The 27,878-nt window shown below is 43.3% G+C and overlaps 1 protein-coding gene across 1 annotated transcript in view; it reads right to left on the reverse strand.

Annotated features, from left to right (window-relative positions):
* The window catches only part of HTRA1 (HtrA serine peptidase 1), a 45,897-nt gene extending 18,445 nt beyond the window's left edge, over positions 1–27,452 (reverse strand). The window contains exons 1-3 of the mRNA XM_034776997.1: positions 26,993–27,452; positions 1,234–1,333; positions 640–844 (exon numbers count right to left, since the gene is read on the reverse strand). Of these exons, the coding sequence (XP_034632888.1) occupies positions 640–844; positions 1,234–1,333; positions 26,993–27,452 (765 nt within the window). The remainder of the gene's footprint in view (positions 1–639; positions 845–1,233; positions 1,334–26,992) is intronic.
* Between the last annotated feature and the right edge of the window lie 426 nt (positions 27,453–27,878).

The raw sequence follows: 27,878 nt of genomic DNA on the forward strand, positions 1-27,878 counted from the left end.
ATTAAATTCAAACAAAATGTATCATTTTTGCAGAGAAGAGGAATAGTGTTTATAATTAAGCCTTTGCTTTATTCACAAGTCCACATTCAATGGAAGAGTGACTCAGTATTCTTCCCAAAGAATGCTTCTGATCTGGGTATTTTTTAAGCAAAATTTTATAAAACATGGTACCAAGTATAAATATTGTCCATTTTAACATTTGGTGTTAATACAGCACGTTCCATCTGAGGATGTCAACATGTTTTATAAACACTAATTGACAATTTCACAATATCTTCAAGAGGTACGTACTGCTATATCCCTGTACCAGCCATAAGACAAAACTTCCTCTCATGGCTCTAATGATTACACTAGCCTGGGTATATGTTAACCATTTAGTAAACTATACTTTTCTTTTTGGGAGACCCATGGATGCTGCAAATACCCTGGCTTTTATAATGTACAGATTTTTTGTACAGAAAAATGTAACTACCAATATTCATTGCGACATAGCTTTTAAAAATCTATTCATCTTGTCAGATCACACAGATACATTATGGTCCATGCCATTATGCTGTATTTTCTGTAAACATTACAATTAACAATAGCTTTTAGAAATAATATAATTTAGCAAGAGAAATTTACAATGCCTTGACTCACCTGAGTGTCTATTTTAATTAGTGCAATATCTGCTTTTTCATCAACATCTTTAATTTTGGCTTCGTATGTTGCACCATTCTTCAGCTCCACTTTTACCCTATGTTTATTGGTAACTACATGGGCATTTGTTACTATTAGTCCATCTTCTGAGACAATGAAGCCTGAACCACTAGCAACAGGAACCTCCCTCTTTGTAAAAGGAAGCCTAGAAAATATGGGAAATAAACATTTAAGTTTGAAGAAAATTCAGGTTGTTCAGAGATGACAAATCATTTGGGATTATTGTTTCGTTCCAACAAGTATTTGGCACTTTTAAAAATATTTTAGAAAATGTAGTATCATTTATTAAGTATATCCATTAACATTTAATTGGACATGCATTAATCTAATAACTTCAAAATTTGTGCCAAAATTTTTAAAAAGTGAAACATACTATGTTGCTTAAGTGTGACACATATTTATTATCTTGAATAAATATTATCTTGAAAACAGTGTCATTATTTTATATCCATATATCCGTATATTAACTGATTCTGGCAAGTTTAATCCTTGTGAGCTACAGAAATATAAATCAAAACTGTGTATCTTGTTTACTTGCGAAACAATTCAATATGAACCACTGCCGGGGCTATCTTCTCCACCACATCTGCAATAAAGTTGTATTTGTGCCGTAGGCTGTTAGGATCTTCCTGGCCTGAGAATGGACATAGAAAACACATGTTAGTCTTCAAATGGCAGAAGAAGAATCGTTGCAAAACACTTGCCTTAAAAAACACTAGGTAGAGATTACTTTTTAAGAGGAACCATACAGCCTTGTAATTTTGAGTCTGATCCCCGCCCTAAACCATTCCCCTATCTTTCGGGAAAAGTTTTACTGGCAACATAGCCGGTTCATAGGCCAAAGGGGTCTATGGAAAATTCTGAATGGATATGGAACCTCTTTCTATATCCAATGTACTTGCTCTAGAGGGGGAGAGAGCTGTTGGACAGAGTACTAGGCTGGAAGTCAGGAGACTTGGTCTAGTCCCACTTCTGCCACTGACCTTCTGGGTCTCTGTAGGCAAGTCAGTTCATATTTATGTGCCTCCATTTCCCCTCTCACCCTTCTCTGTTCTATTCAGCGCAACAGAGACCAATCTCAGTTGAGGCTGCTGTAATACAAATAATATTAACTGAGATTTGAGATTACCTAATTTAGCCTCTACCCTCTGGACCCCTTCATACAGGACTCGGCTGTAACCGCACTGCCTGTAGAGCTGGGAGTATAACTGACTTTTTGGTTCACTGACAGTTCCAAAAATTAAAAAAATTAAAAATAAAATGGTTTGGGTTGAACTGAATCTGAAAACTACAAAAAAAAAAAAAAAACCTCCAGTGAATTGAAAAATCCATGTTGGGTTGAATGAAACAGGTCATTTGATCTGAAACATTTTCTATCTGGTATTTTTAAAGTGCTCGATTCACAAAATGGCCAGAGGAAGTGGCTGGGGTGATGCCCCCTCCTTGTAACTTTTAGTACACAGCATTCACCTGGGATGTTAGGGACCCAATTCCCCCATCTGCCTGATGTGGAGAAAGGATTTCAACTCGGGTCTCCCACATTGCAGAAGGGCACCCCAGTCACTGAGGTATGGGATTTTCTGGTATGGCAATCTATCAATCGCTCCTGCTGAAGTGGGTCTATTTTTAATAATTAGTCATTGGAGCAGGACATGAACTTGGGTCTCCCACATCTTAGGTGTGTGCCCTAACCACCAGGTTAGAGTCATTATCACTTTCTCTCTGGCCCAGTGACTAAAGTATTTCATATAAAGTGGAATGGCTTCAACAGGAGAGACAGAAAGATCCATCCCAGAATACCCTATCACCCAGCGTTTACAGCACTTTCCTTTTAGGTGTAAAAGCTGGGTTCAAATCTCTGCTCTGAATCAGGCAGAGGACAGATTTGAACACAGGTCTCCCACGAGACTGCCGTAAGCACTGGTAATTTGGGGAGCCGTGTGCAGCACCATCACACTTACTCCTGCTGGCTGTCCTTTGTGTGGGATAGGCATGCTCAAAGCACACTTATAAGATCAGGAGCTAGAGGTGAGATAGGCAGGGGACCTCCTAATTTGTGAATCTTCCCAAGGCTTGGTACAAGTTAGGTGCCGAGCTGCTGAGGCTATCAGGACTGTGCGCATTCCCCCAACAGAAACATAGGTGCCTGGGGGACAGTAGGCACCTACAGGGTTAGACAAGAGCTGAGTAATACTTTTATGAATGCCACTGGCATCTAAACGCTAGACTTCCGAGCCTAACCGCCACTTTGTGCCTAAGTTCCCCTTGTGAATGTAGCCTCTAGCAAGATTTTCAAAAGAACCTAGGGGGGTCTAACTTCCATTGGTTCCAATGGGAGTTGGTACCAAGGCACTTTTGACAGTCCTAGTAGGTGCCTCTCTGCATCTTTAGAGGCCCTTTGTGCCCCATGTGGTAAGAGCTTAGCCACCACTGTTTTAATCTCAGGTTTCAGAACGGTAGCTCTGTTAGTCTGCATCAGCAAAAAGAACGAGGAGTCCTTGTGGCACCTTAGAAGCTAACAAATTTATTTGAGCATAAGCTTTCGTGAGTTAAAACCCACTTCATCGGATGCATGCAGTTAAAAATACAGTAGGAAGATATAGATACACAGAGGACATGATGGTAACACCCATTTTATCATGTCCTCTGTGTATCTATATCTTCCTACTGTATTTTCCACTGCATGCATCCGATGAAGTGGGTTTTAACTCACGAAAGCTTATGCTCAAATAAATTTGTTAGCTTCTAAGGTGCCACAAGGACTCCTCTTTCCTTGTGTTTTAACCTCCGTCTCTTAATCACATCTTGTTACAGTTATAGGACACAGCCTTGTTTCTTGGTACGGGAGTGTTGGGAACAACACATGTGTTCTCTGCATGTGCCTACAGGCAAATACAATTGCTTTGTTTTCATCAATGTGATTGTTTTGATCTCATACACTGATCTCACATTATAAAAGCACAAAAACGAAATTGTAAAACAGAAAAAGTAAGAGACTCTTATAATCCTATAATGTAGTATTTCCCCTTCCCCTTTGTCCTTACTGTAAGTGTTTAAAGTATTTTTACCATGTCTGTTTTACATAAGTCATCAATAATATTTCTGCACTGAAAAAAGAGCGTTCCCTGTAAATGCAGTGCAAGGTTCCATAAACAATTTTTTGGTTGTTCTGACCAATTTCCCCAAAACTGTTTAAAGGTCAGAAATACATCACACAGTCTGAAGTAGTGACTGTGGTGGGACTACTGAAATGCCTTAGGCTCTGCCTGTGTGACAGGGATCCCCTCCTTCTTACAGGAACCACACAAAGCTTAATTATTTGGGTTTTGTCCATATGTGTGAGATTTTTGCCCTAATAGAATTAAGCATGTTAATTTCAAACTTTTTTTTACGCACATAAATTTATAAATATATAAGATTTCAGTGTAGCAGCCGTGTTAGTCTGTATTCGCAAAAAGAACAGGAGTACTTGTGGCACCTTACAGACTAACAAATTTATTTGAACATAAGCTTTCGTGGGCTACATCTGAAGAAGCGGGCTGTAGCCCACGAAAGTTTATGCTCAAATAAATTTGTTAGTCTGTAAGGTGCCACAAGTACTCCTGTTTTTTTTTAAAATATGTAAGTTTCCAGTCAAATTTCCTTCATGTTGTAATCCTTTGATCTGTCAAATAGATGAGAATAAAATGTGGTTTTATAATACTATAGGTATCTGTGATAGCATATCAGACTCTAGGACCCTGGTGAGAGATGCAGGACTATTATGATGACTCACCCCAGCACCATACTTGGAGGGGTGTCATTAGTTACAATTCAGAAGAACAAAAAGTAGATGATTTCTAAGGCAAGAGAGCGAAGCATTGCAGAGACAAAATAAAACCTAGAAGCACTCAGTTCAAGGGGGGAATCTCAGGCTCAGGTTGTTCTTAAAGAATAAAGGAAAGCCCCGGAAAGCCTGGTGAGTTTTAGGTTATGTCTTATACTGCAACCGGAGGTGTGATGGCAGCTCAGGTGGGAATGCCCATGCTAGCTTTAATCTAACTAACATGGCTAACATAGCAGTGAAGCTACAGCAGCATTGGACTCTGGCACAGATTAGCAACACGAATAGGCACCCAAGATTCCAGGCGGGCTTTTACAGACAAGACACTATACCAGCTAGTCTGCGCTGCATCCCTCATCCTTAATTTCTCATATGTTCCTCGCTTCTCCACATCATCATAATATTTGAAACTTCCAAAGTGCTTTATATAACAATTTGTTCACTGGACATTTGCAAACAGCAGTAATTACGTACTGAACTATAGTGACAATTCTCAGTTTGGACATAAGAATCTGTATTACAAAGAGAAGGTTGGCTAAGATACCAGAGTTATCACCACCTAATCTCTTCCTCAAAGTGCAGCAGGCTCTTGATCTTCAGTTTAGGCCGTCATCAGAACAGGACATAAAGGATGGCTGACTAATGTCTCATCAAAATGAGTTATGTATAGCTTATTGGATAAATTCATTGTCCACTGAACCACAGCACCATCATCTGTAAAGCTCTGCTGACCAGTTGTATTACCAAGTTATTCACCCAGCTTCCAAAATAAGAATTATAGTTTGGAAGTATTCATTCAAACTATACAGAAGCTTGACAGATTGTCAGCTTGGATGAGTATTTTGTTTGGCTAAAAAAAAAGCCATGACACTGCCACTCAAATCAGTTCACTTTTTGTACACCACTTATACAATAACTGGCTATTAATAACAATGTTGTAGGCACTTAGGGCTATATATCCTGTCACTGAGACATATTTAAAACTCCCATTGTTAGAAATGGGAACTGCACAGACAATACGTAGCATTACTGAATTGTTTTCAATCTTTTTTCATTATAACAAATGCATACATGGTAAGGATATTAAAAATCAAATCTGATGAGCCGTCTTGACTTTACATTTGAATCTACAATTTCAAGGAATTTTAGAGCTAAGACTGTCACGGTCTAAAATTTGGCCGATTGTGCAGTCTATAGTTAAACTGCACACGTAACCGAAAGGCCAAAATTAAATTCATATTGTGTCTGAAAACATTAGGTAATAAAGACTGAGTCATGGCATGGTGACCTAAATACTTCAGACCCCTCCTTTTCCCTTCTTATGTATTAGAAATTCTTGTGTTGTATAATATGGTTTTGCAACGATGGTTTAAAAATGGAATGGAAGACGTATCTGTTTTGTTTTGTTTTTAAATACGTAAACAAAAATCAGAGTGCTATCCAGTGAAAGATTTCATTGATGAATGCTGATCGATTCTTAACAATGTGACTTGGTACCCAGTTAGAAAAACAGTTTGAACAGTGAAAGTAACAGTAATATTAGAAGAGAGACAATTGAGCTATTTTTGCTTACACTGAAAGAAAAATTACAAATATATCAGAAAAAGTGGACCATTAAAAGGGGTATATTCTCCCCTTTATATATCGAATGCTAATGGTCTTTTGGTGAGTATATCACATATTTGCAGGAGTTACTGTATGATCCAACAAGTCTTCACCAGCTCTATTTTCTATGTTCCTACTGTGACATTGTCTGATTAAAATATGACCACATAGATCATCATTGTACCTACCACTGCTATATAATTACAACAAATCTTGTACAAAATATGTCAAGTAAGGTGTCTATGGAAAGGTTATGATTTGCTGAATATGATTATGCTATTTGTATGCATGTATCATTTTTGTATTTGAAGTTATAAGCATTGGGTCTATACCTGTATTTCAAATATGTTGGCTCCTGTGGTAACGCCCACAAGGTATTTAGCCTATTTAGCCTGCACAACTTGAAGGGACTATTCAAGTTAAATGGCTCATCAAGGAACACTTAACTCATAATGGATCAAGGGAGATGCCTATCTACCCTTAATGGACTTTCCTGTGATGGCCTCTACAGGACCAGCTCCAGGCACCAGCTTGTCAAGCAGGTGCTTGGGGCGGCCACTCCGGAGAGGGGCGGCACGTCCAGCTATTCGGCGGCAATTCGGCAGACAGTCCTTCACTCCGGCTTGGAGTGAAGGACCTTCTGCCACAGATCGCGATCGCTGCCTTTTTTTTTTTTTTTTGGGGCTGCTTGGGGCGGCCAGTACCCTGGAGCTGGCCATGGGCCTCTACTATGACTAAGTATGCACGGACATGTGACTCCAAACACCATCTTGCTTGCTGTAATTTTTCACAGTAAGAACAGTGGGTTTCTCTTCAACTGGCAGAAGCTATAAAAGGCCCTAGAAACATCTCCATTTGGCCTCTTTCCTGCTCAAACCTCTGGACTATGAACTTATACTAATGGGAGCATTCTAACCAAAGGACTGAGGATCTTCCAATGATTTGGAAGCAACCAGAGACTTAACCAGCCAGCAGTTTATTCTATCACTGCTACAAGCCTGATTCAAAACTTTGCAATTATTTACACCAAAGAGCACTCTGCACCAAAAAATTAAAAATTATGGGCACAATATTCTGCATGTTTTATTTGTCAATAAATAAATGCAGAGGCTCTGGCATGGCAGTGGGGAGCACAGAACACTGGCTGCATGGAGGTGGGAGACCACTCTGGAGCCGAGACATGGACTGACCCGATCCTGACACAGCACAAGGCCTGGGCCTGCCCAAGAAACAATCCTCTGCACCAGGCACACCAGATGTGGGGCAGGCAGGCTCAACCAGGCAAGATACAAGCGTGAAGGGGATCAGTGTGAGGGTCAGAGGGTTCTGTGTAGGACAATCTGGGTGCAGGCAGCTCAGTGGGGGGATCTAGGTGTGAAGGAATCTGGACGTGCAGAGGCTCGTTGGGAGGGTCCAGGGGCAGGGGCAATGGGACTCTGCAGGGGCTTCCAGGTGAAGGTGGTTGAGTCTCAGCGGAGGGGTCTGGGTGTGGGGGGTCTCAGCAGCAAGTCTGGGTGCTGAGGAGTGAGGCTTGGTGGGGTGAGGGTCTGGGTGCAGCTAGTTGGGGGTCAGTGGCATGAGTGTCTGGATGTGGGAGCTCAGGGTGGTGCGGGGGGGGCTCATCACAGTGGGGGCTTGAGTGCAGGGAGCTCAGTGGGGGGTGGTCTGGGGTGCGGGTCCAGAGGCAGGGGGTCTGGGTGCAGGGGGGCTCCAGATGCAGGGTTTGAGGTTCAGTGGGGTGGGGTTCGGGTATGGAGGGCTAGGGGGGTTCTGGACGTACTGGGTGAGGCTTGACAGAGGTGTCTGGGTATGGGATGTCCAGATGCACAGGGGTTGGAAGGATGGAGGAGCAGCTCCCCATACAATGACCCCTCCCCTCCGCAGCTGAGCAGTGATGGGGGCAGAAAGCAGGTCAGGCTGCTGAGCTTCCTGCAGCTGAGGGAGGTTTCTGGGGGTGGGTCTGACACAGCCCTAGCCACTCCTTGCAGGGGAAGAGAAAGTCCCATCCTCTCCTGCTTCCAGCCCAGCCAGGACTAGCAGCTGATCCTGGCTCAGATGTCCCCAGCCCCGTGGCGATTTACCTCTCTGCTGGCTGCCTGAATCTATGTATATGCACTGCTAGAGAGAGGTGTATGACTGCTCTTGCAGCTTCTCTTTGCTTCCCTGTCAAAGTCATTTTTTTGCAGTGAAGCAAAGAAATCTGTGGGGGACATTAATTCTGCGCACATGCAGTGGCGCAGAATTCCCCCAGGAGTAAATATTGTATTTATTTGATTCCTTTAACCAATTTTAACTCTCACCTTTCTTTCTTTTTATAAATAAAGGTTTAGATATTAGATACTAAAGAATCAGCAACAGCATGATTATTGGGCAAGATCTGAGTTGTATATGGACTTGGATATGTGGCTGGTCCTTTGGGATCAGAAGAATCCTTTTGTTTGATGAAATTGGTTTTAAATAACCACTCATCTTTACAGGGCTGGCTCCAGGCACCAGCCCACCAAGCATCTGCTTGGGGTGGCGCCTGGAAGGGGACGGTGCGGCAGGGCGCTCCGGCCCGAGAGCGGGGCTGTGACTGGGCTCGCCGCGCACCCCGCGGCATTCCCACCACCAGGAAGAGCGGAGCCGCAGCGGGCTCGCCGCCCTCCCCCCGGTGCTCTGGACAGTCAAGGAGAGCAGAGAGCCCCGGCCAGGCTCTCCGCCCTCCTCCCAGCGCTCTGGCTGCCGGGGGCTCTCCACTCTCCCCCCGGCGCTCTGGCCGACGGGGAGAGCGGAGAGCCCCGGCCGGGCTCTCAGCCCTCCTCCTGGCTCAGCGCCCTCCCCTACCGCACTGGGGGGGGGGGGCAGCGGCGGCAGGTGGATTTTTTTGCCAGGGGGGAGGGCGGCAAAAAAGCCAGAGCTGGCCCTGCATCTTGAAGTCTAGTGCAGTGATAGGCAACCTTTGGTACGCAGCCCATCAGGGAAATCCGCTGGTGGGCCGGAACGGTTTGTTTACCTGCAGACACTGCAGGTTCGGCCGATCACAGCTCCGACTGGCTGCAGTTCACCATTCCACGCCAATGGGGGCTGCAAGAAGCGGTGCGGGCCGAGGGACATGCTGGCTGCCGCTTCCCACAGCCCCCATTGGCCTGGAACGGCGAACTGCTGCGGCCAGTGGGAGCTACAATTGGCCAAAACTGTGGACGCTGCAGGTAAACAAACCATCCCGGCCTGCCAGTGGATTTCCCTGATGGGCCATATGCCAAAGGTTGCCGATCCCTGGTCTAGTGTCTTGGTATTCAATCCAGGACTGGAATGCCTAAAGAGATTGTTTTTCTGACTTCTTGTTAGCCAGTGTGGTGAAACAGAAGTTTACTTTTGTTGCAGGTCTGGTATCTCTTATGGGAGAATAACCACCAATTTTGCAGTGCGACTGCCATATTTTTTAAGGGTTTGTCCTGAATTTAGCACTCTCAATTGTGACCCACAGAGGCAGGGTGACCCCAACCCCAAAGTTTGCTTTTCCTTAAAATGCTGCTTGAACAGCTATTTGTTGTGTATGTAAATATATATTTACTCTTTCCTATAACAGTGGCAGTGACCACTAAGTACATTTGTTGTTGTATCTTTTGTACCAACAATAAACAGGCTAAACCAAGAGGAAAACAAATCAATAGAAGACATCCACATAGCAGCCTAAATTATCACGTAATCTGAACTCACACAATTGTATATGAACAATAGTTGCTCGTGATTGTATGATTACAAGGTAATTGCTGCAACAGCTAGAGCTGACTGGAAAACGGGTGAAAAAAGTCACAACTTTGAGCAATTTCGTTTGTTTCATTGTTCTCCAAATTTTCCAACCAGTTCTAGTGACGGCAAGGAATTCGCAGGAACAGTGAGTGCAAAGAGTGATTTACAGGGTTCTACACGTTCATTTTGCAAACACAAGTATTTCCTGATTTCAAATAATGAAAGGTACTCTCTTTAACTGCAGCATTTTAAAACACTGTATTTTACTATGCCATGACTAGCAAAGCAAAAAAGACAGACAGACTGGGTTACCATTTTGACCAAAAAGAACATCTCTGAGTTTGGAGGAAGAGACGTTGTATCAGTATCTTATCTAGTTACTCTCACCACTTTCTACCTACTAATATAGAAAGCATCATACAGAAGCCCGTAGAGTGTAGGTTCTTACTATTTTTAACTCCTCCTTGTGTCTCATGCTGATATGCATAATCAGACACCTTTTTAGGGATCCCACTATTAGATAAGGCTTGTAATTCGCTCCCTCTTGATTTCCATTTCTGTGGATCTCTCCCCATTTTTAAACTTTAATTAAAATCTAGATTTCTAACCTACATTTGGTCTGGACACTATTGGCTCCATATATATAACTTTTGTGCTTACTTTTTCTTATTTCTTTGTCACACCCTTATTGTTTTTTCCTTCCCACTTGGTATTTCCTTGATGATGTCTTAGGGCTTTGTCTACACTACACAGCTTTTAGCGACATGGCCGTGTCGCTAAAAGTCAGGCAGCGTAAACGCTGTTTGTCGGCACTTTTGCTGAAAAAATACTTCCACTCCCTACGAGCAGGGTTCGCACTGTCGACAGGAGAGCGCTCCTGCAGACAACGAGCCGGTTAAACTGCTGCTTGCCGAAGCAAAACTTTTGTCTTGCTTTAAGCCAGGGCCGGCTCCAGGCACCAGCCGAGCAAGCTGGTGCTTGGGGCGGCAGCTTGTAGGAGGCAGCATTCCACCCAATCCTAGGGCAGCATGGCCACTTTATTTTTTGGTTCCGCTCCGGCCGCTCTATAGGGGGCAGCGGTGTGGAGGACGGGAGTGCCCAGCAGCAAGCCTGGCAGGGCAGCCCGCGTCCTTCCCTCCCAGCTGACCGGAGCGGTGCGCAGCCCTCCCAGCAGGGGGCACGGCAGGAGGGGCCACGTGGCAGCGCCCCACTGAAGCCCTGGCCAATACCCTTCTCTCTCTCCCCCCGCTCCCTCCCCCGGCCCCCGCTAGCCGGGGCACATCTGCAGCGCAGGGAGTCCCCCTGCACCCTGGCTCTGGCTGCGCCGCGTTTTTTATTTTGTTTTTTTGGGGTTTTTTTGCTTGGGGCGGCCGGAAAGCCAGAGCTGGCCCTGCTTTAAGCACCTGGGAATGACAAAAGTTTTACCATGTAATTGGCAGTGAAGATAAAGCCTTACACTGAGAGATGAGCCTGAACAAAACTTTGGCTTTGAAAACTTCTGAACTTGGGGAAGTTTGTTTCATTACAGATTAAACCCATCTCTATTTATAACACACTGTGTTTATTGGGTTTTGTAATTCTTGTATTGAACTATTACATAATGCCTAATGCCCATGGGGATGGCTAGGGGTGATTTATTAATGAAGTTACACAGATGATCATCAAGTTAGCGATGATTAATTGGTAGATGATGACTGATTGACTAAAACACTAATAGGTTACAACATGAAAATTTCCTGAGGCAACTAATTTTCAAAGAATAATTGGAAAATATCATGGCTCTCTGCACCTGAGCATAAAGAAAATCTCTATTAGCTGTCAGCATGGGGGCCATTTTCAGTGGACCTGCCATTAGAGGGCAATGCACTCCCACATACTTTACATGAAGTATACCTGTGGCTCTTAACCGTTCCAGTCTACTGCACCCCTTTCAGGAGTTTGATTTGTCTTGGGTACCCCCCAAGTTTCACCTCACTTGCTTACAAAAATCACAAAGTTTCAAAAAAGTGTCACAGCACACTATTACTGAAACATTGCTTACTTTCTCATTTTAACCATATAATTATAAAATAAATCAGTTGGAATATAGATATTGTACTTACATTTCAGCATACAGAGCAATATAAACAAGTCATTGTCTGTATGAAATTTTAGTTTGTACTGACTTTACTAGTGCTTTTTATGTTGCCTGTTGTAAAACTAGGCAAATATCTAGATGAGTTGATGTACTCCCTGGAAGACCTCTGCATATCCCAAGGGTACGCATACCCTGGGATGAGAACCATTGCTGTATACTACAACTGTGAAAGTCAAGTATTTGAAATCATTGTCCACAGTAACTCTCCAATGACAACCTATCTTTTATAAAAAGATAAGCCAAAGAGCATATCTGGATCTAGATTTATGTTAGATTTAGGTTGAGGCTGAACTAGGGTTCAAAGATATAGTGTTTAGTAGAGCCAATATCTTGCAAGCTGTTTTAAGATTTTGGCCCAAACTAGAAGGGAGCTTTGGAGATCATTTACTCTTATGAGATTTCCATCTCGCGTGTTGGAATTCTTATGACATGAGCTGCTCGTGTGAGCTTCTCATCATCTTGGGCCGAAACTCAGGAGGACCCCCTCCCTCCCAATTCAGACTCCCTCCCACCCCATCCAGTTCTGAATCCTACCTGGCACCAGAACTGCAGGGGTTGGGTTCCATCCAATACCCTGTGGGCAGGTGGCAAGTTGATGTCTGTGACCACTATTATTGATCAGCCTCCTATATCTAGGAGTTGCACACCACCACAGCTAATATATGCTAAAACAGCCTATTACCGCCCCATCTTCCCTCTCCACTTTTTACTTGTTTATTTCACCCACATTACATAAAGTGTAAGCAGTTTGGCGCGGCGACAGTCATTTACAGTGTGTTTATACAGTAACTCCACAAACCTTATCAGGTAAAGGTCTCTATGGACCACAAACATTCATACCCTACCTTCAAAAGCTTGATAGATTTAGACTGAAGGTTTAACCCATCACTGATCTTTGCATTTCCTAGCACAGAGTAACAGAGTGCTGGAACAGCAAGTGACCAGTATGGATTCTAAGCAGAGACTTCAGAAAAGAAACAACGCAGTCAGTCAACACTAGCAATAAAGGGGATGGGAACATTTGGGTGAACAATTTAATTTCATCCAAACCTCTGGACACTTCAAGAAAGGGAAAGACAATGAAAGATTCTCACACTTTATAGTCTGGTGGTTAGGGCACTAGACTGGAATGTAAGAAATCCCAAGTTCAAGGCCTTGCTCTGCCTGATTCAGGGCATAGTTTTCATCGCAGAACACTCTGAATCAGGTCAGTTAGTGTGTGGCAAAACGGGGTGAGACTCTACAGAACACTAACTGGCCATGTGGTCAGTACATCATGTACTAAAAGTTCTGCAGTGTGCTTTGAAGTAGTGCTGTTTCAAACAGGAGGGTTAACCAGAGAGCCCTGTACCCAAAAAACCTTTCCAAACCAAAAAGCTTAGGTTTCAATCTGAAAAAAGACATTAGACACAATTCCATTTTTGTGAAAACCTTGAAAAGGTTTTGTTTCAATATGGAACCAAAACAAACTTTGAAACCTCAAACTGCTGCAAAACAGAATGGTCATCCTCTGGACAGCTCTGATTATCAGTACTCTTATTAAAACAAAAATGAAAGCTAGTATACATGCATATACATGCTAATTGTTTGAAGCATCCTCTTTGAAATATATGTGTCTAAGTGTAGTTTTGAACTTGAAAAAGATTTCCTCTACCACCAACACTCTGGTGCTTTCAATGAAATAATAGGCTTGGGGTTTTTTGTTTTTGTTTAGGACTCTTTGTGAAGCAGTAGCATCCTCAATGAAAAGGTTTGGTTTCAAGAGTGTTTTTCCTTCATTCATCAGAACCATTGTTAACGCTCAGCAGCAGATCCCGTGGTATGCTAAAACCAGGCTGGTGCCTGGTAGCCCTTCAGAGAGTAAGGCTCAGATCCAAGGATTAATCTGTTTTTCCTTGTTAACTCTACAGTTATCAAAATTCTTTCCAGGAGGTCCTTGCACAATATAAAGAATAAAAGCTTATACCACAGCATCCTGCTATAGTGTCTACTGATAAGCTACAAACAGTATCAGTTTTGCACAAGCAAATCGACTATTGCTTCATTTACCTGCTACTTGTTTAACATTACATACACACTGTGGTTATAGGCCCCAATTCAGCAAAGTAATTAAACACATGCTTAACTTAGACACATGCTTAAACCCAACTGAAGTCACAATACTCCCAGCATAAATGAAGTCAATAGGACCAGAGCACACAATTATGTGCTTTGTTTAAATAAGGATGATTGCTGATTCGGGGCCACAGAACCTTAAAATGTTATCCGTCCTGTAGGTGATTTCCAACTCTGTGGGGAAAATTCCATTGAAGAATGAGTTGCATTCTAAAATGTCTATTCATCCAGAACAGCTGTATTTTAAAGCTCTGTAACTGTAGTTTTTTGTTTGTTTTGAAAGTGCAGCGTATTTATTTAGCTGACAGTGAAAGGTACTTACTGCTCCATTGGAAAGTAAAAAAAATCGTATTTGAAATTTTTCTCCCCATCTCTTCCATTTTATCTTTAAAATTACATCAAACTGTAAACCATAATATTCCACGTACTATTGAAGGATAAATTGTGTAATCCACTATAAAGGAAAATGCAAGGACGGTATTAAGAAAACAAGGAGCAGCAATTTACATGTTGTAAAGACAACCCACTTATCTAGCATAAACAAAGATCACAGGAAGGGGTTTTGAGATGGTCGTCTGTCAATGCTGCCAGCATTATTATGCTAACAAACTAGAGAGAACAACCTAAAGAGATTTCACTGACAATTGCTTAGGAGGAAATAGCTATATCCATCACATAATATCCCTAACAAAGAATATACTTGCATAACAGAGTGTACCATGAAGATGTTTCAAGTGTCCTATTCAAGTGAATAATAAATTGAGCAAAATCTAGTATTCACTTAATCAAACATTTCCTGAAGCTAGAAACTCTATAGGATTAGTGGAGGTTTTAAAGTAAAGCTTCTTGTTTGGTGTCAACACAATCTTCAGCAGAGTGTATGCACTGTATTCTCATCTTCATAATATTTACATGAGGATCAATTCTTTCTTGGCTAGCTCTCAGTAATCTGTCACATGGCCTGATCAGGCCCCTATGAATGTCAGCCTCAAAACTCTTTTTTATCCACAAGGGAAGCAACACTGGTGTCTAACTGTAGTCTGTTTCATTGTTTCATGGTTAAACACAGGAATCTATACCAAAGGCTATAAAACTAAATAGCTCCCACAACTTCTGACTGGAGGCAGAATTAGGGTGACCTGATAAAATCGGGACTGCCCCGATATTTAGGCGTTTGTTACGCGTCCCGACTGATGTTTGGTCGGGACGCAATTTGTCCCGATATTTCGCACTCCTGTTTTTTTTAGTTCCCTATCTGGTCACCCTAGGCAGAAGGACTGAAAGGATGAGTTGAGAGTTGGGCAGGCAGGAAGTTCTAACATGAATTCTACCACAGGCTTGCTGTGGGGTGCTGGATAGTTCACTTTACCACTCTGTACTTCAGTTCTTCCTCTCCCCCAAACTATAACATGGACAGTAAAGTTTACCCACCTCAAAGGGGTCTAAAAAGGAGTAGTGCTTTGAAGACAAATTATTAGGGAACAAGCATAGGTACTGGACATTTACTAATAATCATGTTATGTAAACAACATAACATAGGCAATGCTCTTGCATATTTATAAAACTGGAGTCAAAATGTGCAAACGTCTTTAGAGAAATTAATTATCCACCACAGAAATCTTAGAAGAATTTGTTATTTCAGTTCCATGAATTACTCTAGGTTCTTAGTGAGGATGAAATAGACCTCTGTGGACACATGCCTACTACTGACACCCACCCCATGCAAATATTGTATCTCCTTATCACTGAATAGAAGTGATAAATGTCCACCCTGGGATAAAGTGCCTATGGCTTTCTTATTGAGTATTATACTGTATTATTTGGCTAGGATTTTAATGATTTATTTTAAGCAGGAGATCTTCCCACCACTAATATGAAAGCTACCGTTAGTGGTGTATGAATCAGGGAAACATCCTTATGATTATGACTCTTACTGAAAATTAACATCAGGATTGCTAGATAAACATTTTTTTTGCTGAAAGAAGTGTGTCTCTTGGTTATGGCTGGGATTCAGGACTTCTCAGCTATGCTACTGACTCACTGTGAAATCATGGAAGTGTCATTTATCCTCTCAATATTACAAGTTTATCTTTAAAATGAAGTATGCTCAGGCTTAACTAATGCTTGGAGAACCTTAGATGAAGCTGCTATATAAATGCTCAAAGCCTACAGAAGTTCTTCTTTAAACTGTGCAGCATTAGTGTGCCATCAAAACAATCTAAAAGTTACATCAGTGGAAACATCCACGTCAAACCCATTGATTTTCAAATCAATGAGGGAGACACATTGGGATGATTAAATGGAAAGAAACCGCAGAGCACAGTGACAAACAACTAAAATAAATCAGAAGTGAAAGACCCTTATTGTAAATGTAAGTGGTGAGGGGGAGAGCTGAACTTCCATAGTGGAAAAAACAATAGAAATGGAGCTTAACTGTCCAACGGTTGTCCCACTCCCTGGCCTTATGTACCCCCAGAAAGTTCTGTTCAGATGCAACATCTGGACCAGAGCTAGGAAAAAGCTAAACAGGCAGAAGAAAGATATTCAGGACAAGGGTGAAGCATATTGAACTGGAAAACATCACTGAGGAAAACCTGCCTGAAATAGAAATATTAAGACATGTACTTTTGGTAGATGTGGAAAAGGATCTGCAATAGATCCTGCAGACAGAAGCAATGAGCACTTCAGCCAACAGGATTCAAAGCAGACGTGTCATTTTCTTTTCTGCAGAATTCTGAAAACACGATGGATGAGTCAGCAATCATTCCGCCTTCTCCTTTTTCCACTCTGCTCAGTTTATAGCATTTAAAGCTTCCAATTCGGGTCAACATCCTATTCTCCTTCCTAGTTCCATACTCCTCGTAAGAGAATGAATACAAAACCCATTTAAATGGGCAAGTTTACCTATTCCAAATGTAAACAAAAGTGTTATCCAGAACATTTCTCTTAACTCAGGGGGAAGGGATAGCTCAGTGGTTTGAGCATTGGCCTGCTAAACCCAGGGTTGAGAGTTCAAACCACTTAGGGATCTGGGGCAAAAATCAGTACTTGGTCCTGCTAGTGAAGGCAGGGGGCTGGACTCGATGACCTTTCAAGGTCCCTTCCAGTTCAAGGAGATATCCTATTCAAAAAAAAATTATCTCCATTAAAAAACTAAGGTCACATTCTGAAGGCATGAGACTTTTGCTTTTAACATTTAACAGATGTCCCTATTTTGGGGAGACTGATTTTTTTTTTTTTCATTTTCTAGGAATATTTGGTTATCAAGGGCAAGAAAGTCGGGGAAAAAACACAAACTCAACTTTTGCATAGTTTCCCTTAATGGCAGAAGTTAAAGACGCTCATATAAATTACTATGCTAAAAAGCTTGATATCCCAGAAGCAGATAGGACCGTAGTCTTATCTGAAGATTTTATAGCTATTGTGTAACAGCCACAAGGTATTTTTATTACTATAATCTATTCTTATATAGCACTTTTCATCCATAGATCTATGCTACTTTACTTCCTTCAGGGCCCACATTCATTCTTTCCCCATGTTATTTTCAAACTAAATAGTCTCTTTGCCTACCGCTAATTACTAAACCCCAGGAAATCAGGAAGTGATAGGTGTGTTTATTGCAATAAAAAGGTCAGGGATAGGCATCAAATTGAAAGAAGTAAGGTGTACAGAAAAGCTTGCATACCTCGACCTATTTTGCAGAAATTTCAAAAATGTATGTTCTACTCTGGAAAATGATTTACTCATTTCTTTAAAAAACACAAATATCCAAGTAAGCAAGGCATTAAGCGTGGATGCCTTAAAAATTAAAGTGTATTTACTAATTCCAACCACCATGTAAACCATTCCTAAACTTGGTATCATCCGTGTTCCTGGTAACACCTTACAAATAGCTCATTGTGGAGAAGTTATGCAAGTCCGTAGAACTGGATTTCAAACTCTGGTGATGCAAAGAATATATTTTCAGGGATCACACCTGAACTTTGAAAAGATGAAAATAAAGCATAAAGTGAGACCAATTAAGTATATTATAAGCAGTCTGTCAAAAAAAAAAAAAAAAGTACTAAACTTGTGCTTAACCTTACCACCAATAGTCCCACGAATAGGTATAAATACTTTTCTTAATGGGACTACTATACCCATTCGTGGGACTATTGGTGGTAAGGTTAAGCATGTTTTAGAGCAGTGGTCACCAACCAGTCGATCGCAATCTCCAGCAGCACAGTGTGGCTGCCACTAAGGCAGACTCTCTGCCTAACCCAGCCCCACACCGCTCCCAGAAGCAACCAGCGCAGCCCCAGGGATGGGGGGCAGGGGTCTCCCTCTGTGCTCTGCTCCTGCAAGCATCAACCCCGCAGCTCCCGTTGGCCAGGAGAGCTGTGGGGGCAGTGCTTGCAGAGAGGGGCAGCACACGGAGCCACGTACCCCCTCGCGCCCCCCGCCCAGGGCCGCAGGGATGTGTTGGCCCCTTCCAGGAGCGGTGTGGGTCCAGGGTAGGCAAAGAGCCTGCCTTAGCCTCACTGTGCCCACTGCTGACTGGGAGCTGCCGGAGGTAAGTGCTGCCCGGTGGGAGGCTGCACCCCAACCCCCATCCCTGAGCCCCCTCCCGGAGCCAGCACACTGAACCCCCTCCTGCACCCCAAACCCCAGCCCTGACCCCCCTCCCAGAGCCAGCACCCTGTACCCCCTCCTTCACCCCAACACTCTGCTCCAGCCCTGACCCCCTCCCAGAGCCAGCATACCATACCCCCTCCTGCATCCCAACACTGCCCCAGCCTGGACCCCCCTCCCAGAGCCAGCACCCCAACACTCTGCTCCAGCCTGGAACCCCCTCCTTGCCCCCAAACTCCCTCCTGGAGCTTGCACCCCTCACCCTCTCCTGCACTCCAACCCCCTGCCCCAGGCTCAGCTCAGAGCCCCCTCACACACTGCGAACCCCTCGGCCCTAGCCCAGAGCCCGCACCCTCTCCCAAACCCCAATCCTCCTGCCCCATCCCAGTGAAAGTGAGTGACGGTGGGGGAGAGTGAGTGATGGAGGGAGAGGGGGATGGAGTGAGCAGGTCGGGACTTCGGGGAAGGGGTGGGGCCTCAGGGAAGGGTATATCCTGGGTTGTCCTTAGATGCAAAAAGTGATCCTGGGCATATAAATGTTGGAGACAACTGTTTTAGAGGACTGAGGTGTACATTCAGAGGTCTGACTTTCCTATTTCATTTTCCTTCTAAAGACAAGGTGGGTGAAGTAATATCTTTTATTGGGTCAACTTCGTTGGTGAGACACACAAGCTTTCGAGCTTTCACATAGCTCTTCTTCTCCAGAGCTCCGTGGCTAGAACACGACTGCGTATTTTATTTATAGGTATTTATTCAATTATTTTTCCTTTACAAATAACTTCCCCCAGAAATGGAGCACTTCCATGGCAGAGCATTCATAAGGCGTTACACAACCCAAGCAGTTTAAGAGTGTCAGTTGACCTTCAGCCTTGTGCCTTTTACCACCAGCCAAGGTGTGCTAGAATAATCCAGAAATGCAAAGCCTAGCATGTCTGACTGCCTAATTCATCTTCACTGTTTGTGAGACTGTAGCTATCGGGCACAAAAATCTTCTCACTTCATGGATTCCAAAAGCTACAGCAGTAATGAACTGTGCTATTTATTACAATGTAGATTTTGTTTTTTTCATCTGTAGATTATATGATCAGCTGGTGTAAATTAAGGCAATTCACTGTAGTGCTTCTCCAGTACAGGGAAGTCAGATTTTTTAAAGAAGTGAAAGTCCTTCTCCTAAATTAAGACACATGAGCAAAGTCAGGAAACACATGCACCTGCAACCCCATAAAGAACCCTCTTTTCTTTTCCCACATTCTGAAGTCAAATCACTACAATAGTGCAATGCATTCACTTTCTGACTGGACCCAATTGTATACCCCTTGTGTACTTGTATTACACCCAGGCAGGCCAGGGATCCCAGAGGCTCCATCAGTTTGAGGAGAGGGGGGAGGAAAGAGTGGCCCAAACTTTATTTCAACAGAATTTCAAAGAGATTTTGCATGCCATTCACAGATTCTATTTCCAGCATTACCCTCCAAGCACACACAAGCTCTTATTTGCAAAAATTATTTTCCAAGGTCTCCAATTTCTTGGACAGCACAACATTTTCCATGAACAGTGAGACTATAACATGCCCCACCACATTCAAATGCCACTTTTTAAAGTTCTTGCTGCTTACTCTTGGTTTTTATATATTCCTGTAAGGTGCTCTTAAATTTCAAATCAAGGGGGATAAAAGGATTAAGTCCAACCCTCCAAAGCTTCATTTGCTGATAAGGACCTGAAGGAAAGCCTACAGCAACTCCAAAACTGCTGCTGACTCCCAAGAAGGAAGGATTAGTACGGGAAGGGGGGGAAAAGGTGAGCTACTTCAGACAATCCACTTCACTTAATCTGAAAACTTGGCTTCAGAGACATTTCAATACCCAGAGTTTGGGAATGCCTTCTGTTCTTCAGGAAATATTTTGTTGTTGTATTTCCACTACACAAAACAACTCCCTACTGAGGTAAGAAAGACCTAGACAAGAGGGAGAGAGAGAAGAAAAATCAAATTCAGGCCACCTAGATAGAGTAAGATGTAGCCACAATGAGAGGAGAGGAGAAGAAAGCTATGTCAATTATTCTCTTGGCTCTAAAGCTCTATTTTGTGCACACATTGTATTCAAACCCCCAGCCTAACATAGATAATTTTTGTGGATTTAGTGTGTACTAAGTAACCTATAGAGTTCTCTTAAAATCTCTCCAGAATGCTAAACATGACATATCTATTATTATCTTCAGGAAAACAGCTGAAAGCTCAGTTCACCACAAACAATATCAGCTTTCCCCCTTGATAAATATCTGGCTGAGTTCTTGACCTTCCCAGATTTCTCAGCTGAGTTTCTCTTCCTGCTCTGACTATTCATTTCTGCAATGCTTTCCACTGCCAAAACCATTCAGCCACTTCAGTCCTATAAGCTCAAGAATGTAAGTAGTTCCATTTACTGTTCTTTCCCATCGTTTGAAAACGACAGAGAAATGAGAACTATGCAGCAAAGTACCCAGAATTAATGACAAATGGTTATTGACCTTCATTTAAATCGTTCTGCCAGATAATTATAGTGTGTTATTTGGACAAGATGTATGGCTATCGTGCATTTCAAAATATCAAATCAGTCAGATTTAGCGCTGAATAAACTTCTTCCATTTCTGAAGCTATGAAAGGAAGATGTGCTGACTGGAGGTTATAAAATTCAGTAAACCATAAAGCTGGGCTGTGCAGGACACAGAGCTTTCCTCAGGGTCTGGTCTGAGACAAACTCCCAGAAAAACTAAGGAACATCCCAAACCTCACTCCCTTCTGCTCTCAGTGTAAGGCACACGTCTTCAATCTGCCTTCTCTAATATAAACATAGGGCAGCATATACATTTTTAAACGACACAAAACAAAACCCTACCAAAACATAACCTTGCACTGCACACACAATCCTCCCCCTGGTGAGGGAATGAGAGAATGGAGGAACCACCTGTGACACTGTTAGTCACACTGCCTAATGCACTATTGAAAGGCACTCACATCCTACAGTGATGAGGGCAGTATAAGAACCTACATAGAATAGAAGGCGGAATCCTAATTAGGGTGACCAGATAGCAAGTGTGAAAAATCGGGGGAGGGGGAGATAAGAGGAGCCTATATAAGACAAAGCCTCATATATCGGGACTGTCCCTATAAACTTGGGATATCTGGTCACCCTAGTCCTAATGTTCCAGAACAAGGGCTGTTAGAAAAGGGTTAATATTTTTTACAACATTCACAAGAAAGTTTCTATCCTTCCTACTAGACGCAAATGTTAAAAACAATCCTAATTTGTCCAAACTTTATGCTGTACCCTCATAAGAATGTCAAGCAAGGATACAAAATTGTGTGAGATGCTGTCAGCCTTGTGCCTTGTCCCTACGAGTGCCTGTAACTGTATAATGGGAGAAACAACAGCAAAAAGAAAAATGATATTGTGTGTATGAAATAGAATATCAGAACCCAGAGAAAGGCTAGTACAGATGCAAGTTATGCAGCATTGTGTCCCAAGACTCCTGGGACAAGTAAAAGAATATTTATAACAGCCAGGGAACCAAAAGATAGGATGTACAAAATTAAGTACATTTCATTTTTTCCTGATGCTGGTCCATGTACAGAGACCAAGAGGTGAGCAGGTTTTCTGATCTGAGGACCTTTCGTGGAGAACAAGACAGAGCTAGTAATTTCATATCCCACAAAACTAAAGATGGGATAGAATTTCCTACATGCTTTCCTGGGAAATAACTGGTGGAGAAGTTGTTCTGTATGGTCAGCAGGTGCATATCTTCAGATGACTTAAAGAAAAAGGGGATTTTGAACATAGTACTTGACTGTTTGCACTATGGATTATTTTATATCAGTTGTTAAAATGACCCAATATTATGTAAAAAGTTTTTGTATTTTCTGAATTTGAAGGAAACTTTTACACACCTACTGCTGTGTTTCCTTATGCAATTCAAGATATACTCAGTACATTTATTCTGCAAATAAAAGACATGAACCCGATGAAGTGGGGCTTAGCCCACGCAAGCTTATGCTCAAATAAATTTGTTAGTCTTTAAGATGCCACAAGTACTCCTGTTCTTTTTCCGGATACAGACTAACACGGCTGCTACTCTGAAATAAAAGACTGTTATCGGATTTCTCCCTCCCCTAATTTTATAGTTCGGAAACCCAACTTCATTGGGTATGAATAAAAAAAACCTCCTTGTTAGAAATGGGATTGAAAAAAACCAAACACAAAGCCACAGCTAAAGTTTTACAAGTATTGCAGTAGGCAATGCTGGCTTTATCAGACATCGCTAGAAGCCTCCCTCCCTTCTCGCCTGCCTACTCCCTGTTTTGGGATTTTTTACATTTGAAACATTTTTTGCTTGCAACAACATTTGCTCTGTACCAGGGATGAGATGTCACACAACTGGTCTGCTTTTCCAGCACCTCCCTTTTGTTCTCACTGATACAGACATCAAACAAAGCACTAATCCGAGGTGCTACAGGAGCAGAACGATGATCATTTCTGGATATTTGATTTTTTTTTTTAATTTACCTAAAAAGTTAATTTTTAGATTTTCTACTGAAAATGTAAGACTATGAATTGAATGAGTCAATTCAGGGTTATGCAGATAAAGCATAAGCAACAGCAGAGTTGTATTTCTCTAGTGCTCAAACACAGCCCAAATTCTGTGACCATTCTGCAAAAAGATCATGAGACAACAATATTGTTTTCATGAATTGAGATCTAAAATCAAAGGCTTATATTCTGAGGAAATGAAAGCTTTGAGTGTTTGCTGATGTTAACTGGTTGAGATAGTTCTATTAGAATACGGTATAGCTTTTAAATTTAGAAGTACAAAACTCAGATCTCACTTTTCCACGTGTGTATCAAATATGATGTTCCTGGACCAATAAAGTAAGATTTGTATAACCACTGCATTTATATCACTCACTTCTGAAACCTGTATCACTCACAACCCGTATCACTCACTTCTGAAACTCAACACCTTATTCCACAGAAGTTTTTCACTCAGAGCTGGAATAGACATGCACTGAGCCACATAGATATTCTTTTACTGGACAGGAAAGAGTAAAACATTCAAACAGTTGCAGATGTTTCTGTGGAGAAAGATGATGAAAAGTTTCTGCAAGCTTTTTATCAGAATGATTGACCTCAAGGGGAACAGCATCTGAATCACTAAACATGACTAATATTTTAGAAACTGAGCCATATATTTTATCCTATTTATCCAAAAGTGATGGGTAGTTTGGAAGGGATATAAATCCTTATGATCCAGGGTTTAACAATCACTAACTGTAAGTGATTAAGATGAAACCTTCCAGAGGAATGGGGGGGACAGATTATCCCACTTCTGCCTAAGGATGGGTTTGGAGGAGATGCTGCATATTCCTTTGAAGTGTATGGTACTGGCCACTGTTAGAGACTTGAAACTAGACTACATGGACTATAGGTCTGAATCAGTATGGTAATTCCACGTACAAGAGTATAATACAGTTCTGTAACTTCATTATGTGTTTCTTACTGTTATTTATATGTAAGACCCTACCAAATTCACAGCCATGAAAAACATGTCACAGACCATGAAATCTGGTCTTCCACGTGAAATCTGTATAACGTAAGATAAAAGCACACACAAAAAAAAAACAACAACAGATTTCACGGGGGAGATCAGATTTCCTGAACTGGGGGATCTTGACCCAAAAGGAAGTTGCAGAGGGGTCACAAAGTCATGGTATTGCCACCCTTACCTTTGCACTGCCTTCAGAACTGGGCAGCTGGAGAGTGGCAGCTGTTAGCCGGGCGCCCAGCTCTGAAGGCAATGCCCCATCAGAAGCAGTGCAGAAGTAAGGGTGGCAATACCATACCATGCCACCCTTACTTCTGTGCTGCTGCCTTCAGAGATGGGCCCTCAGTGAGCAGCCGCCACTCTCCTGAAGGCAGCAGCACAGAAGTAAGAGTGGCATGGTATGGTATTGCCACCCTTACTTCTGCGCTGCTGTTGGCGGGGCTCTGCCTTCAGAGCTGGGGTCTTGGCCAGCAGCCGCCACTCTCCAGCTGCCCCGCTCTGAAGGCAGCGCCGTCACCAGCAGAAGCGCAGAAGTAAGAGTAGCAGAACCGCAACCCCCTCTACAATAATCTTGTGACCCCCCACACCTCCCCTCCACCAACTTCTTTTTGGGTCAGGACCCCTACAATTACAGCACCGTGAAATTTCAAGTTTAAATAGCTGAAATCATGAAATTTATTATTTTTTAAATCCTATGACCGTGAAATTGACCAAAATGGACTGTGAATTTGGTAGGGCCCATTTATATGAGAACATAATGCTATTGCCGTTTTTATCCTGATATTATATGTGAGAAGAGTTCACTTCAGTATACATGATCAGTGAACTGCTCAAATTTACACAACTCTACCTTGGAATACATTTAACTATACCTAACAAAACTAATTTAAAACCCATCATATTTTTGTTATGGGGAAAATAATCTCATTAAAACGACAAATACATATTCACTTCCCCTAATTTGTCAGATTCAATCAGCATAGCCATAAATACTTATAAACAATACCAAGGAGAAAACATTATGCCTCTTCATTATTATGTGCACTGTTACTTGTATTGCGCTGATCCTGTGTTCCTTTTGAAGAGAATTTAGAAAGTCTACCTAGTATGCTTTTAGGTTTATATTTTTCCCGCTCCCACCTAAATGTATTATTACTAAACAGAACAAGATAAAACATCTGATGAGATGGCTGGCAGCAGCTCACTGCTTGCTCTGTTGTCACGGACATATTGCATTCATTTAGTATTACCTGGTTTTACAACAGAAGCTGCCAACTTAGTATTTTTGATTACATTTTCCATGACATCTCTTCATGAAAGAGTACCCAGTTATAAACCCCCTCACCAGTATTTCTCAGAACCTACATCAGGCAATACGATTTCATTCAGATAAAATTTATTTTATCCAGTTTTAAAGGATGTGGGGTTAATTTTATTTTATTTTAAGTGGAACATAAAAACTATTTTCCCTGTTACTTTGCATACTAAAAATATTGCATTCTTGCCCTAGTTTCTGAACAAACTTGAAAGCCAAATATCAGTCAAGGACAACCCTTTCCTCTGGTCCTCTTCTAATAGTGCATATATAATAAAATTAACTTATTTTACCACCAAGGTGGCTGCATTTCAGTGGTACAATCCTCCTGTAGAAATTATATACTAATTTATAAAGCACTTAGAGACCCTTCAGGATGAAAGTTATTACTCAATATTGACAGATCCCTGCAGCATGATGACGACCATGACAATAGATAATCTAGTCTTGTCTCAGAGATTTCCCAACTCCTCCATACTAATTGAGTGGGTGGATAAAACCTTTTCACTCCCACTCACCCAGGTATGTAAACTACAACTGGAACAGGAAGCCCCTTCAAGAGCAGAAGATCTCTTCCCCTCACCAAAAATTGTAAAGAATGTTATTTACAATTGTTTTAAATTCTCAGCTGCTGAGAATTATAGTTTATTTGCCAATTTTCGTTTTGCTGCAAACCCTACAGAAGTGCATACGTGAAAAAAAAGTCTGTATGGTGTGTTGAGCAGCCACCAGTTATAAAACCAGGTTTGAAGTCTCCATTAGGACCAGTCCACTGTATCAGGCTGAATGGCCACTGAAAGGTTTGAAATTCAGACTCCCGGAAACCACAGACTACAAAAGACCCCTGGATTAACACCGTGTGCCTTTCGGGTGAGAGCTTCAAACTCGAGTTCTCCAAGGCCATTCACGAGCGAAGGGGCTTGCTCTGGAATCCTTGACCAAGTCTTGAGACTTGAACATTCAGAGTCTCGTTTATCTCCTTTACATGCACCAACGTATTGGGCACCTACCCAGTCATCAGTGATCTCGACGACGGTATCAGAGGTGACACTGCTAGCCGTTGTTAACGGGGGTACTAACAAGATGATAAAGCTTAAACGAGCAGGAACCTGGTTCCTTCAGTGGCTGGCCGAGTCTTAAGCAAGCTTTGGGCGCTGCCCAGACAGAGGTGCCCAACACAGCAACCAAACCACCGATCCTTATAGGGCAACGAGGTTCGTGTGCTGTCAGCGGAGCAGATTTCAGGCCTGGGGCTCACTACAGAGCTCGGGATCAGAGCGGCCATCAGCCCGGGTAATACGGATAATGCCCATTGGCTTAGCTTTGTTTAACGCCCAAGGGAATCCCAGCCCTCGCTCCCCCCCGTGCCGGTTCTTACCCTGGCCGCAGGCGCCCCGCTGGATGGCGATGACCGGCGGCTGCTGCAGGCGCTCGGAGCGCCGGCTGGCCGCCCGCAGCTGGCACAGGTTGCCGTAGGTCCTGGCGTCGCTGCCGCACACGGGCTCGCTGCTGGTGCAGACGCAGAGCCCGGCTTTGGCTCGCCTCCTCACCGTGGCCGTCGCCACCACCCCCGCGCCGGGCGGGAGCCGGCACTGGAGCCCCTCTCCGCAGGGCGGCTCCCCGGCGGGCCCGCCGCAGGGCTCGCCCTCCTGGGCCGCGCACACCAGGCAGCAGCCGCAGGCGTCCAGCGCCTCTCCGCCCGCGCAGTCGGCGGGCGCGGCGGGGCAGCGCGCCCGGTCGCAGCGCTCGGGGCAGCCGGCAGCCCGCTCAGCCGCGCCCCCGGGGAGCAGTAGCAGCAGCAGGCAGCAGCCGCCCGCCCAGCTCACCCACAGCAGCATCCTGGCCAGGGGACACCGAGAGCCGCCCGGAGCAGAAGCGGATGCAGCCCCCAAGATGCTCAGTGGCGTGCGGAGACCAGCAGCGCCGGGCTGCCAAGCCACTGAAACCCGAGCCCCGCTCTGCAGCAGCAGCGGCAGGGAGAGCTGGGGAGCGGTACAAAGGGCAGAGGGGTCCCCCCCCAGGCGAGCGCTGCACGGGGGAGACTGGGCAGAGCTCACCGCCAGCCGGAGCTGCACCAAGCACAAGCCAGGACTTAGCTGCTGGGCTGGAGCGCGAGCCGGGCTGGGGCGAGAGAGGGTCACTGGAGGGGAGGGGCCCGGCTGGGGCTGCCTTATAAACAGGCTAGCCTGGAAAGAAGCTGCGTGCGTGGAAAGCGGCCCATTGGTTTGCACTGCCTGGGAGGGGATGGGGAGTTGGGAAGGGCA

The sequence above is a fragment of the Trachemys scripta genome, chromosome 7 (genome assembly GCF_013100865.1).
Source record: "Trachemys scripta elegans isolate TJP31775 chromosome 7, CAS_Tse_1.0, whole genome shotgun sequence".
Taxonomy (NCBI): domain Eukaryota; kingdom Metazoa; phylum Chordata; order Testudines; family Emydidae; genus Trachemys; species Trachemys scripta.